The sequence below is a fragment of the Pagrus major genome, chromosome 4 (genome assembly GCF_040436345.1).
Source record: "Pagrus major chromosome 4, Pma_NU_1.0".
NCBI lineage: Eukaryota > Metazoa > Chordata > Actinopteri > Spariformes > Sparidae > Pagrus > Pagrus major.
The window spans coordinates 27498499-27511831 of NC_133218.1; the positions used below are offsets into that span (position 1 = coordinate 27498499).

The window sequence follows — 13333 nt, forward strand, 5'->3', positions numbered from 1 at the left end:
AATGGAGCTTTCTAAATGTATTTTGTGAAAACTATAAAACATTTTGTACAGTAAAATTGTGTCTTAAAGAACGCCTTTTTGCCTGTTCAATGCTGTGTCTTACGCAGTGTCGATCTTTCGCTGAGCGAGCGGGGACACTTCCAAAAAACGTTGACATGATGCATCATAGCTGCACATTTCAACAAATCTAATGCTGACAAATGCCAGTACAAGAGCCTGTAATACACACACAACACCTCCAATTCCCACCAAACAAAGGTGTCCACAATAACAAACCTCTCTTGATGTATGGGGGCTGAACCAAGTCGACACAGACCACACAGCACAACACCACCGCACAATGAGAAAGGTCAAGCAATTCACCATCACTGGCTCTTGTTGTAGCAGAGTTACGATGGTATGAAAAAAAAAAATACAGAACCAATGAGGAGGAGGAGGGAGCTGAGAGGAGAGAGAAAAAAGTCATGGAATAAAGCAGTCAGTGCCTAGAGCGAGGCAAAGGAGCGATTGTGTGGCAGAGTGAGTTATTTTGCTTCACTTGCTGCCTCAGCAGGGGGGTTGTGTCTGTGTGTGTGTGTGTGTGTGTGTGTGTCTGTGTGTGTGTGGATTCAAGGGATGTGTTAGAGAGAGAGAGAGAGAAGAGAGAGAGCATCTAAAAGGAAAGGATGTTCAAGAGAGAGTGAGGTCAGGTAACATTCACACAGCATGTAACAGCACCAAACATCTCGCTGAAGTTGATTAATTGAATTTACACGTCTTACTCAATATTTAATAGTCCAATCAGAACTTTGAGGATTGGGGGTTAATCAGATTTTTTAAGAGGATTTCTTCTCTATTAATTTAATCCAATTTTATCACACAGGCGGAGGAAATACTGTTTTGAGAGCATGAGGAGAGGGGAAGAGAGAACAGGTTATGCGAGACAGAGGGGGAACATTAATAATTACAGAGAGAGAATGACAGAGAGAGATTCGACATGCAAGAAAGACTGCAATTAGCGGAGGTCTAAATAATACACAGCTCCGGGATAAAAAGGTTTAAATGTGATTCTCGCCCGGAACAAAGTCAGGCAATGTAAGTTTCTGTGCAAAAAAAGTTGCTGAGAACTTTGTAGGATGTGTTTTTCAATCTGGAGTTCTGCAGCAGAAGAACAGAAGCCCACAATGTCCTGTTTAGTGTGTACTCTGCAAACATGAAGTAACATTTCCCTCATCAGTGTAAATACAATAAGAGTGTGGCTTTGTGTGTTCTGTAAACTGTATTCGACAAATATGGTGCCCTCATTGTTTAATCTTCAACACACCACGACTGAAGATAGGTCTGCTTTATTGTCGGCAGAAAGAGATAATCAATGTGGTAAAAAAGAACGTGTTGACCTACATTGTGTTACTTGAATAGTGCGGCCATTCAGTAGGAGAGCCCACAGGACCTCAGCTAAAGCTACTGTAGGACAACAACTATGGCCTTGGTTGGGAATCAATAGGACATGAGTGGCAGCTGCCAAAGACACGATTATAAAAGAGTATTCTCTCCGCTCAGTCCCACGGCTTTCTTTATTCGCTAAAGGCTAAGTGAGCCTTTCAAAAAGTAGGTCCTCTGAAATGTGCCAGCAGCACCGAGGGCTCATCTTCCGTGTTACTGTTGCAGATCTCATTAAGATAAAATACAAGTCATTTAACAAAAAATGCGCTTGATGTAATACTGATATTTACTTTTTTCCTGCAGGTTTAAATACCTTATCATACGCAATAAATCAAATAATAAACCATTACTGAGATTTGAGCAATAAGTTGGAATGAAACTGATTACAGTGTACTGTTTCTTACCATGGGTGAGGTGAGGAGGATGACGGCATCAGAAGAGCCACATGTGATCTTTTTTTTTTTTTTTTAAACCCCACAGAACAGGAGGAAATACTGACCTGATTTAAGATCCACTTATTGTATTCACAAGCTTAAATTAATTGTTCCAAATTACTTATTCATGCTCATTACATAAGCATGTGTGGCTAATCATGACACAGCATTGTCTAACTGTGCACAACAAACTATATATGAGGGAAGAACACTATCGATCAGGTGTAAGACATCATATTTTTAGAGATGCATGATATTGGAATATTGCTGATATACCGATATTTCCCAACTTCTTTAGGCTGATCACCGATGCTGATAATGATGTATGATCATACTGTTCCACCTACTTGCAAAGAACATCAAGTCTCTCCTGAAGTCAAAACGTACACACTCAATAGACAAAAAAGAAAACTACTTGGTCAGTTCATGCCGAGTGTTCACAATTACAGCATCACCATATCGGCCTGTCATCATCGGCAGAAATGTTTATTTTGGGCCTATATTATTGTTCGTCATTACATATGTTAACCTTAATTTTAATTTAGAAAAATGTGCAGAGCTACATGTATATTTGTAATTTGATTGTGTAAAAAGATGGCCTTCGGTTGAATATGAGTACTGAATGCGAGTACCACATCAATTCAGTAAATTCTAAATGCAGTCGTCACTGTACACAGGGTTGCTACCTTTTACACATCCAAAATAACTTTTCAAGCTGAGTTTTCAAGTTTTTCCAGCAACTTACACCTGTGCTAAATTACACATATATTTACAGATACATACTAAAAAAAATACTATTTCACTTCATCACTTTAAATCAGATGTTAACCAAAATTATTTTTCAGGATATCAAGGGGTGAGGAATCAAAGAAAAACAAGAATGTTTCATGTTTCAAAATGTGTCATGACTTGCCATCCTATATAACAAATAATAAGCAGTTTCAATCCCTTCATCTTTCAAGGCCTTGAAAATACCACATTAAAATTCAAGCATTTACAAAGATTTCCAGCACGCGTACGAAAGCTGTGTACATAAAACGTGAGAGCATTCATTCTTTATAGTAAGTATCTTCTACAAACTTATAGTACGTAAGTTCATAGAAGAAACTGAAGAAAATCTTGTTGGTTTTCACAAATTTAAATAATAACCCACTTTCTGAACTGACTGAACAAAAAATGACCTGACATCGTGTTGACATGGAGATGTGGCTTGTGTACAAACACACCAGAAGTATGGGAACATAAACACAAGCCAAAATGAGTTTACTGTACTTTAATCTACGTGTACCCTGAATATGTCACATCTTAAACAACAATAACTTGAAAAAAGTGTTTTTTCATCTTGACAACACAAGCTTTTGCTCACCTGTATACGTGACCTGTGTATGTCATCTCTCTCTCTCATAGACCCGATATAAGAGGCCTCCATTCATGCATGAAACTGTCAGGTAACACTACCTTCTCCCAGCACGTGCTGCAGATGGTTACCAATACTGCCACTTTTCACAGGCGAAAATATTCAAACTGGCAACAGAGGCAGACTGAGGAAAACAGAAATGAAACATTTAATTTTTCATGTTGTTTTTTCTCTGTTTCTCCATGTCACCGTTTGACCTAATTTGTTCTTTTGGGCTTGTCATGGCAAAGCAGCTCATCCAGCAAACATGCCTGATGAGGTGTGAAGCCTGCACCCAAATCCAGCTCTCCTACCCTCTGCCCACATTCCTGCTCAGCTCTCCAGCTTACTGGAGGTAGACGTCACTCACCGCCACAGTCTCAGGGTCAGGTGGAGGCATCCCTATTCGAACCTGAAACCAGCGAGGCAGACCAGAAATCAGTCACTCATGACGCACTTGCTTTACATCCTCTCACAGGTAGTCAACTTTCCCTGTTCCTGAGACACAGTAAATTAAAACATTGAATAATAAGAACATATGGTGTGTAATGTGTATTTATTTTCTTTTATTTAGCTAAACAGAAGCCTGTTACATTGCATTATCCAAGACAATAACCTAGTATTTTACACAGCGTACCTAGGCAGGACTTGTTTTGTAAAGTAGGCCCAAAGCTTTGGAGACTGCACTTAAATTATTTAATGTTTGCCAGTAGCGAGAGTCTTTAGAGGGTAAAAAACATTTCATGATTACATTTTACTTGTAATGAAGATCCCAGGATGCAGAGATAAACAAAAAGCAAACATAACGTACAAAATTTTAAATAATTCCTCTGTCTTGGATTCTACTTGGGTTCAGAACTAGTCCCTCTGCCAATCATATACCTTCATGGAATATTTCAAAACACCACGGGGCTCAAATTTTTGTGAGTAAAAAAAAAAAGAAGCAAACTGTGGGTATAAATACATGGCCAATAACATACGTTAAATTAACAAATGCAAATATCAGCCCACAGACTGTGGGTTTATATTAAAAAGGACATATAGGATGAAATGTGTCCATAATGAGACAAGGTACTGTGGATGTTTAGATCTTCACCCCTGGCTGGGACAGTTGGCAGGTGGTAATGGCTGCCAGGGTTATCGCGCTTGACATTACGTGGGCGAGGGAACAACATGGTCACCGCGGTAAAGAGGGCAACGCCACCGCGGTCCAGGTGTTGGTTGCCTATGGCGACTGTGTGGGAGCTCTAGAAGTCCAGGTGTTTGTTGCCGGAAGAGCCGGAGCCACAGGCTGAGGCCGCTGTGGCCGCTCCTGCCAGCTCCCCCCTGCTCACACGACTCACCGTCTCAGACAAGTCTGGAGGCAAATGTAGTCTCTACAGAAATCAGAGACAGGGAGGGAGGGGGAGAGAGGGAGGGAGGGGAGGTATTGGATCAGCTTGTATAGAGAAAAAAGAAAGCACTACAGTGGATCAACATACAGTAGATGGTACACTTCAGTGATGTTTATTCACGGAGACCCATGTTGGGTTGAAATTGCATTAGATGCTTCAGCACTCCCCTCAGCACTGGCAGCGTTGGAGTAAACCTGCTAGCGTGCTGCTAAATGCTTCAGAGAGCTTTATGTCTGTTACAGATCACAGGGAATATGTGTGTGTGAGTGTGTGCTAGGTAGGGGTGATTTGAGAAGTTGTGTATGGGACACAACAGCATGCATTTATGAGCTGAGGTGAGAGAAAGTGTGCGTTCAGACACAATGTCCATGTGAAATCTGGATGCGTTTGCACTTTCCGTTGACCTACTGTGTTTGTAACCAACCTAAACACCAGAATAAATGTTAGTGAAGTACATTTCTGCCAAACCACAAATAAGTTCAAACTGAATGCTTCTTTATGTTGCAACTTCTGTCTATTTAGGTTGATTTTCTTTTCTTTTTTCATGTCATAACTCTTAAAATACCTGTTTCGTTCGCCATGATCACAGATGGAGGTGGTCCAACTTCCCGTGAAAAATAGCCGCTTTAGTTCACCACAAAAAACTGGAAACATCTACAGGTCTCCTTAAAAAAACACCCACTTTTTTTGTTGTTGGCTGTAATAACGCCATCAACTTCTCCTCCACCTCCTGATACGACAGCTGGCTAATAAGCATATAATGTAAACGTGATATGTTTGGGATGTTTGCTACAAATGTCAACCTTGGACGTATCTGTGGTTTGCAGAAACATTAATTGCTAACATTATATCCTGGCAACCGGGCCAGATTATGTGCAGCTAATACCAAGAGTCATTAGAATCAAGACTTTTAGCTGTTTCGTAGTAAAGCTTATCTATGGAGCAGCCCTGTGCCAACTCAAAGCACAAAGACGCTAAGAGGTTAATGAGGCCCACTCATGTAAAGCCCTCTAACACCAACACGCTAACTGCTATAAAGCTTAAGTGGGGCTACACTGCTCTGCTCTCTCCACAAGCCGCAGGAAGGGCGGCCAGTGGCACTCCATGAACAAAGTCTTGAAGAGGTGCTGAGAGCCTGAGAGGAGGTGAAGTATCTCCAGAGTCAAGTGTGCGCCTGACAATGATGTCGAGTAGCTTGTCGCTCGAGTGTCTATAGAGGAAGTTGAATCAGAATACAGGCATCCCGGGTACAAGAGAAGTTAAACCCTGTAATTTGTCCCTGAAAGAATCTGCCATGACATCTGACACCCACTGGCCAAAGCCTTCGCTCCCAACCCCACCCCAGTCCTCTAAACCTTCCCTGCCCGTCACATCCTCACCCCCTCCAGCCATGCAGCTTTGGGACAGCCCCTCCACTCCCACAGATACTTATCTTTTTCTTAATGACTAGGTGTTTGGGTACAGGGTTTAACATCGTTATTACTAAGAGATAATTCAGGACTACGCGACACTCTTTACCCCTCTAGGGTAGACTACTTCCTCCCTTTTCTTAATTCCGTTTTTTAGGTGCATTGGAAGTCTGAACTGCAAAAGTTTTTATATTGTGTCTGCTACGAGGCGTTGTGCTCCTGTGACTGTGGCTAACGGGTAAGAGGCGCGTCATTCTCAAATGGTCTCTTTTCTGTTGCCTTTGTGTGTGTGTCAGGGGACCGTTTGTCAGGCAAGTAGAGGGAACAAGAGGAGCAGTCTTCATGCGGCCCTGCAGATTATCTGGGGCAGGTGAGCACTGAGACATTGTGAAGGACCTGTAATTTAATGTAAGATGGTAAAGGTAAGGTTACAAAGGACTTATAGAGGCAAGGGCGGAAGATTCCCACTGTGGGAGAGGTCTAGAGATTTCCAAATAAGCTGAACTAACTTCTTGAGGAATGATCAAGTTGTTGGAAACGCACATGATAAATTTGTTAAACTTCTCTCTGTATGCAACTCTGACTCCCTCCCTCTCTCTCTCTCTCTCTCTCTCTCACACACACACACACACAAACATCCATGCAAACTCATATATTGGCCTTGAGGGGGCCTCCAGAAGCTCTGCCTCCACCCCTGCCAAACCTCACCTGTGTAACCTTTCGTGTCTTCAGCTCACTCGAGTGTGATTGAAAAAGAAAAACAATGCATTGATCAAGCCTGGACTCAGTCCTGCTTAGCGCACTGCAGCGGAAACACGGTAGAGAGAGGGGCTGGAGAAAAATCAATCACATATACATCATCCTCAGTGGGTGAGTAAAAAAAAGAAAAAAAAGACATCACACCGTTGTCTGGCTGTCACGCACCCACGGGCCTGGCTACACCGTGTTGGTTTGGCTCTGGGCTTCGTGAACCCACTGAGCATGTGCAGAGCGAAGGTCAAAGCAATCCAGAAGTGTAGCTCAGCTCCTCTAACCTTTGAGTTCAGGGGCAGATGAGAACAATCAATGGTAACATCAAAGTTGGAGGGAGGGGCAGACAAAACCAATCGATCGGTTTGACACACACAGAGGGAAAACAGAGCCTGGCAACAGTCAACAACCATCCGGCACATCAGTGACAGCCAATATCATAGCCGTTATTGGTTATCAAGGCCATAAAAACTTACTTTAGAGTCAGTTTCACTCCAAATAAACTAACTTCATATCTCTGCCAATGTGAGTAGACTGAATGAGGACAATCCAAGAAGTAGTTATAAATCATTTGCACCCTGACTTTGAAATTTAGACCCAAATATGATGCAATTGCAGTGCACCTATTTTAGCAGTGACGGGCCAACTGCGGGGCTGCCATGAAGATTTGCATTGACACCAAATGAATGGAGGTCAGTTAAGACTTAGACAGACATAACCAGGGAGGCTCTGAGTCTGCTTCCCTGCGACCTGCACACTCCATGATGTAAACAAGGACATCCGGAAAACCCTCAGAGGCATAGTGGGGTGTATGTGTGTGTGAAGTCTTTCTCCGCTGCCTGGCAACCTTCACGAGGGTGGAGAAAGAGGAAAAAAAAATTAGGGAGCGAGAAGGGGAGGGGGGGTGTTGGATGGGAGTGGACGGCGGGAAAATAGACCATTGGTTGTGGTGCATTGGGGTGGAGTGAAAATGGATGTGTGCCACAATGTTAGTGCGAGTTATTTGTGTGAGTGTGTGTTCGAGTTGTGATGTTCCCTCCCTGGTGGCGGGCAGGGGTAAAGGTCTGTGGTTCAGCTCCGCTCCACAGCCAGAGGGGCTGGGGCCATGCTGGCAACAGGGTGAGGGGTGACAAAGCTCCAAACGAGCGCTAAGCACTTGAAATGAGCCCTCAGGGCCAGCCCATGGACTAGCTTTGCCTAAGAGGGTTACCAATATCACCCCACAATGGACAATCCCCTTCGGCTTACTAAACACCCCAAAGACCCGGTTCTTAAGGAATATTGCGTTTCATGCTGATTGTAACCGGTCGTCCACAATCTCCACATACAGCAGAGGTTGTTGGTGGATATCACATCAGCATGTCTTGGCTCAGAAAAAGGCACCAAATCACTGTTTTTGTCATCATGTTTTGGTTATGAGTATTACAATGTTACATAAGCGCGAAATATTCCAGGATCCACATGGACAAATTTCTCCAACTGGAGCTTAAACAGGACCGACTCACACAAAGCAGCACCATCAAAGGCATTCCACTGGTGGTAACGGCTTGCTAATGACTGGAGTATTAGGTGCTAATTTAACGAGTCATTTCTTCCATAGGGTTTTAGCCACACTTTCAAATGGCCCGTGTCACTGTACAGCTTAGAACTATGGGAAACCCAACACCTTGTTGGAACACATGACGACTGGTCTGGCTGTTCCAATCAGATTAGCCCATGCTAGTACATGCTCATGGAAGTGACACGATATTTACCATAAACACCTACTTAACACAATCATTGTTGTAACATGGTCAGCATATTATAAGCTCTATTAAGTCAGTGAAATGAGAGAAACTGAACATTGTATCACTAAGCTGAAGTCATTACAATCACAGAAGAAATGTCGACTAAGCAATCTGGCTACATGATGCCATGCATGAATAAAAAATGCCAGTTATTGTTTCGATGCAGAACAATTCACTAGGATTATAAAAATAAAGTTTGAATGGATTTATATACTACACGTCCAGTATAGACAGTGGTCACATTAGAGGCGATACCTTTTGCCAATTCCATTTCCCCGAGCGGCACAGCTGCAGTGCAGCCACTGTAAACTAATGTGGACGTCTGTCCCTGACACCAGGTCAATGTCCTCCATTTGCAGTCCTATTTCTACAACGAGCCAAGGGTCACAATGGTAGCAGAACGAAATTGGTAGAAATTTCCCAGACTTGCTGGTCTATCCAGTCGCTAAACCAAGCTAAATCACCTCCCAGTGCCGTAATCCCTCACACCTCTAAAGTTACACTGCATTGTGTGGGAAATCATTTGGTGGACCTACAGGAGCGAGTATTAACTTCAGCACACCAAAACCCAACACAGCGAGGGGATGTGCTTTTCTATCGGTGAAGCAAACTATCATCGCATTTACATTTCAAGTTTCAGAGAATACTTCCGCTACCTTGCCAGAAAAATGCAGAAACAACTCAGCATAAATCCCATCATGTTGGTAATTCTAGCCCACCTACGCCTAACAAAAGCTGAGAAGAAGCTCTTCCTTCCTCTTTTTTTGTGGTAACAAAGAGTGCAACACGATCCCTGACCTTGCCCCAAGTATAACCTGTTGACTGGGGAAGTTTTTATCCCTCAGACTTCGTCATTTTTAGAGAAATTCTTTGTTAAAAACACCCATCTTCCTCATTGTGTCTAAGTTATGTGATTCTTTTTGTTAAATAAATATGACATTTATTAAATTTTTGAGCCTTCTCCCGGCAGCCCTCACTATGAGTAGTGGCTTTAGTAGCTTGTAATGTTTGTAATTTAGGAATCTAAACGTATTCAACCAATTCTATGACAGATGAATACATCAAGTACAAAAATAAAAAAAATCTTACTAACATGTAAGAAGGGGTACAACTTCCAATTCTGTGCTGTCCTGTTGACGTGCATGCTGTAAAATCAACATTTCATAAGAGAGGGGAGAAGAAAGAAACAAATGTAAACCACGCTGGGGCTCATCTCGAGTTTCTTTTTGGTAATTGGGTGGTGGTCACCTGCTCGCTATGTCACCTGCTGCCTGATCCAGGATAATCTGAGAGGCAGGCATACAGACATTCAGGCGGACTGACAGATAGACAGATACAGACACAGGCTTCCTCATCTCTTCTGCTTCATGGCTAATGCATCTGACAGAGTAGGCAGCAGGCAGGCAGAAGGATGAGTAAGCATTTTGTGTGTAATTATATTCCCAAACACTGGAAGAATGGGAAGGGACTAATAACTGACTGAATTTCATTAGAATTGAGCATGTCCAAACAGGAAATTGATTAGCTGACAATATTTCTGGGTTTTTTAATACCTAATGGAATGTTTATTCCTGTTCTCTTGGATAGCTAGCTCCTCACTTACCCTTCACGCTCCACGGACTGATGCAAAACAGCATTTGATAGTATCTGTCATGTTACTAAACATGACATGCATGGGAATCAGTTAGCTCCGCGATGCTTCTGAATAACCAAATGGACAAACAAGGGCCAAAGTGTAACTGCGCTGTAACACAACAACTTGACTTGTTATCTCCGTCGTCATCATCTTCAACTGAACCCTCCTCTGGGGGGCCCCTGCTCGGGCCTGTCAAGAGCTTTGACAGGGGAAGCAGCGTGGGGCCATTTTGTCTCTTTTCAGTTCGGTTTTGTTTCTCTTTGGAGGGCAGTGTTGGTATGGACCGTGGGCATTGCAGGGTGAGGGGGCGAGGGCACATTGACCCTTGTGGTGGTGGGTAGTAAGGGGGGGGTTAGTTGGTGTTATGGACTTGGGCACAGCCAGAGAGTGCTGGTCCGCCCCTGGAGTGACATGGCGCCTGGGGAGAAAGGGAGAGGAATATAGGGCGTAGAGTACAAACATGTCTAAGTGCTGCCTTCACTACCGATAGGGCCATTGCAAAGAGCGCGGCTGCATGGGTTATGACAGCATATCTGGGGGACCTCTTGTGCCCTCCACCCCCTCAAACACACATTTTACCCCTCAAACCATTACTCTGATGTAAACGTCCTCAGGTTAAAACATCACTGACACTTTTGGTAAACACAGGTTTCCTACTGCTGTATAGATGCCCTGCTATAATAATCACACTTGGGTAAAATATTCAAAACATCCATTTTTTTTTATCTGCACAAGGCTATAGCTTAGCACACTATACAATTGTCTACATGCAAAGTAGCCCATTTCTTCATTAAAGGCCAATTTGATGGTTGACATACCATATTACAGAACAGTATGAGAAATCAAGTGACACTTGGACAATGTCAGGAACAAATGGTTATACCTTTTCGGGAAATACCCATAATCGCTTGCTTTCAGACAGTTAAAGAGAATATTAATACCAATCTCATATCTCTCCTTTGAATATGAAGCTGGATCAAACAGCCAGTTAGCTTAGCTTAGCTTAGCAGAAAGCCTTGAAGCAAGCATCTGGACTGATTAGTCTGACAATTTAAGGTGGCGTTCTCCCCACCTTTGCTATCCGTGTTTTAGCGTTTTCAAAATCCATGTCACAACAACAGCATCTCAGCTAGCAACCTATACACTGAAAATGGCAAATTACCCAAACTCTAACCCAGTTAGGGTACCCTTGCGGTAGAAACATAAACAAGCCAGCAGTTCTTACCTTTTCTTTTGCTGGGATTTAGCCATTTTAATGCATGTGGAAAGAAACATGGACAACATGTATCCATCTCTCCACGTGCAAATGTTCCACCAAAACAAGTTCCCCCAACACTATTTTGCAGGGGGACTGTTGCTGCATCCTGGGCTTTGCACTACTCAAGACAATTGTGATTGGTTTAAAGAAATAAGAATGTTTTTTCCCCCTTCGTGGAATGATAATTGGTGCAGCCATTGTTCTGGCTATGTGAGACAACAGGGAAACTAATACATTATATCGTGTTTGCCTAATTCATACATAAACCAAAGTCTAAAAACAACAATTTGTGATTGTTGACAGGATTTACTTAGGACTATTTCTTGGCTGGGAGCAGTGACTTCCTTTACTGGAAGAAAGCTAGAAAGATACACAGCGAATAAGCAAATTTCCAAGATCACTGTCCACACTGGCTCTGTCACTGCTTCAGTCACCAAAAAATAAAAGCCAAAGCATCGCCAAGGATATTTGGTTATACATTATTCATTTTTTTTCAGTGTTGCACTCTGTCTACAAGTGCATACACCCATGTACAAAAACAGACAGACGCACAGTGCCACTTGCCTATGCATGTGTCAAACAGAGGTATTTACAACATGAGCGCACAAAGCCGGCTAGTACAACGAGGGTTTCCTGAACCCAACCTTCCCTCCAACAGAAGACCCTATTTTTCCCTTGTCGATTGTGCTGTGATGGAGTTCAGGCAGTTTACAGGCATAACATTTGGCAAAGCAAAAGGTCGTCTGGGGGTTACTGTGTCAGCCTGGGTATGTGGATGACCCCTTGGGAGGGGCGGGGGCGACCACTTTCACAGAGAAATAGTCTGTTGTTGTGCTAGCAAAAGACCAGGATGTAATGGGGCACCCAGAACTGGAAATACACAAAGCAGAATATGACTAGGCTGTTGTTGGTGTTTCCTGTAGAGACGGGAACTTAGAAAATGCAAACACACAGATAGTGGAGGGGGAGGAGAATACCGGCTAGAATGGCCGTCAAATGGCAGGCTTATACCAACAGTCTAACTCAGGTGAGTCAGACTAGGATTCTTATGTCTCAAGTCTCTGAGGATTTCAACTTTTTCTCTCCATGAGAGAGTAAAGGAAAATAAACAGAAATATCAGTCAAGAAAACTTGAAGAAAAAAGATGCAACAACACTTTCTCTGTAACTCTAGAGAGGAAGAGAGGATTAATCAGGAAGAAACTTTACCTTCTGGTCTACATGAAGGGGAGGGGCAGTCAATGATAGGGGTCGAGGAAAACAGTTAGATTTTTAGATGCATTGTGCTGCTTTTGTGAAAGATTATGTCTCAATGCAGGAAAGTCAATAATCGGAAATTGTAATACACGTGATAATGGCCCTGTAACGATTTTGTAAGACCAGGTAGTACGTTGATTATGGCTGAAAATGTTTTATGGTGAAACGTGACGGACGTAAAAATATGCGCCATGTTTACACTCTACGCTAGGCTACTTCCTGATGTTTGGTGAAGGTGGCTGAGAGTGGACCAAGATAATGAGAGTAAATTCATCTATTTATTTTAATTATGGATCCTTACAAATACGCTATGTTTTAAAAGTAGAAAGTAGTCACACTGTGAGAAAAAATAAATCATGAATAGAAATACAAAATTTTGACACATCGATAATTGTTTAATAATTACACATTAGCTCTCTCAATGGGAATTGCATGATGTGCCTCGAGATTCCCACCCCTAGTTAATGAAAGGCGTGCGCATCTGTATGTGCGCATCTTAACTATCTACGAAACAACTTTGTAAGATAAGGTTTTTGTAAGACTTTTGATGTCTTTGTGGTTTGAGTATGTGTGAGAGTGTGTATATGTTTG

The 13333-nt window shown here is 42.6% G+C and overlaps 1 protein-coding gene across 2 annotated transcripts in view; it reads right to left on the bottom strand.

Annotated features, from left to right (window-relative positions):
* Positions 1-3798: 3798 nt before the first annotated feature.
* Positions 3799-13333, bottom strand: part of elp4 (elongator acetyltransferase complex subunit 4) — a 56136-nt gene continuing 46601 nt past the window's right edge. For both annotated transcript variants that reach the window (XM_073464460.1, XM_073464459.1), the window contains one exon: positions 3799-4628. In XM_073464460.1, the coding sequence (XP_073320561.1) occupies positions 4500-4628 (129 nt within the window). In that variant the 3' untranslated portion in view covers positions 3799-4499. The remainder of the gene's footprint in view (positions 4629-13333) is intronic.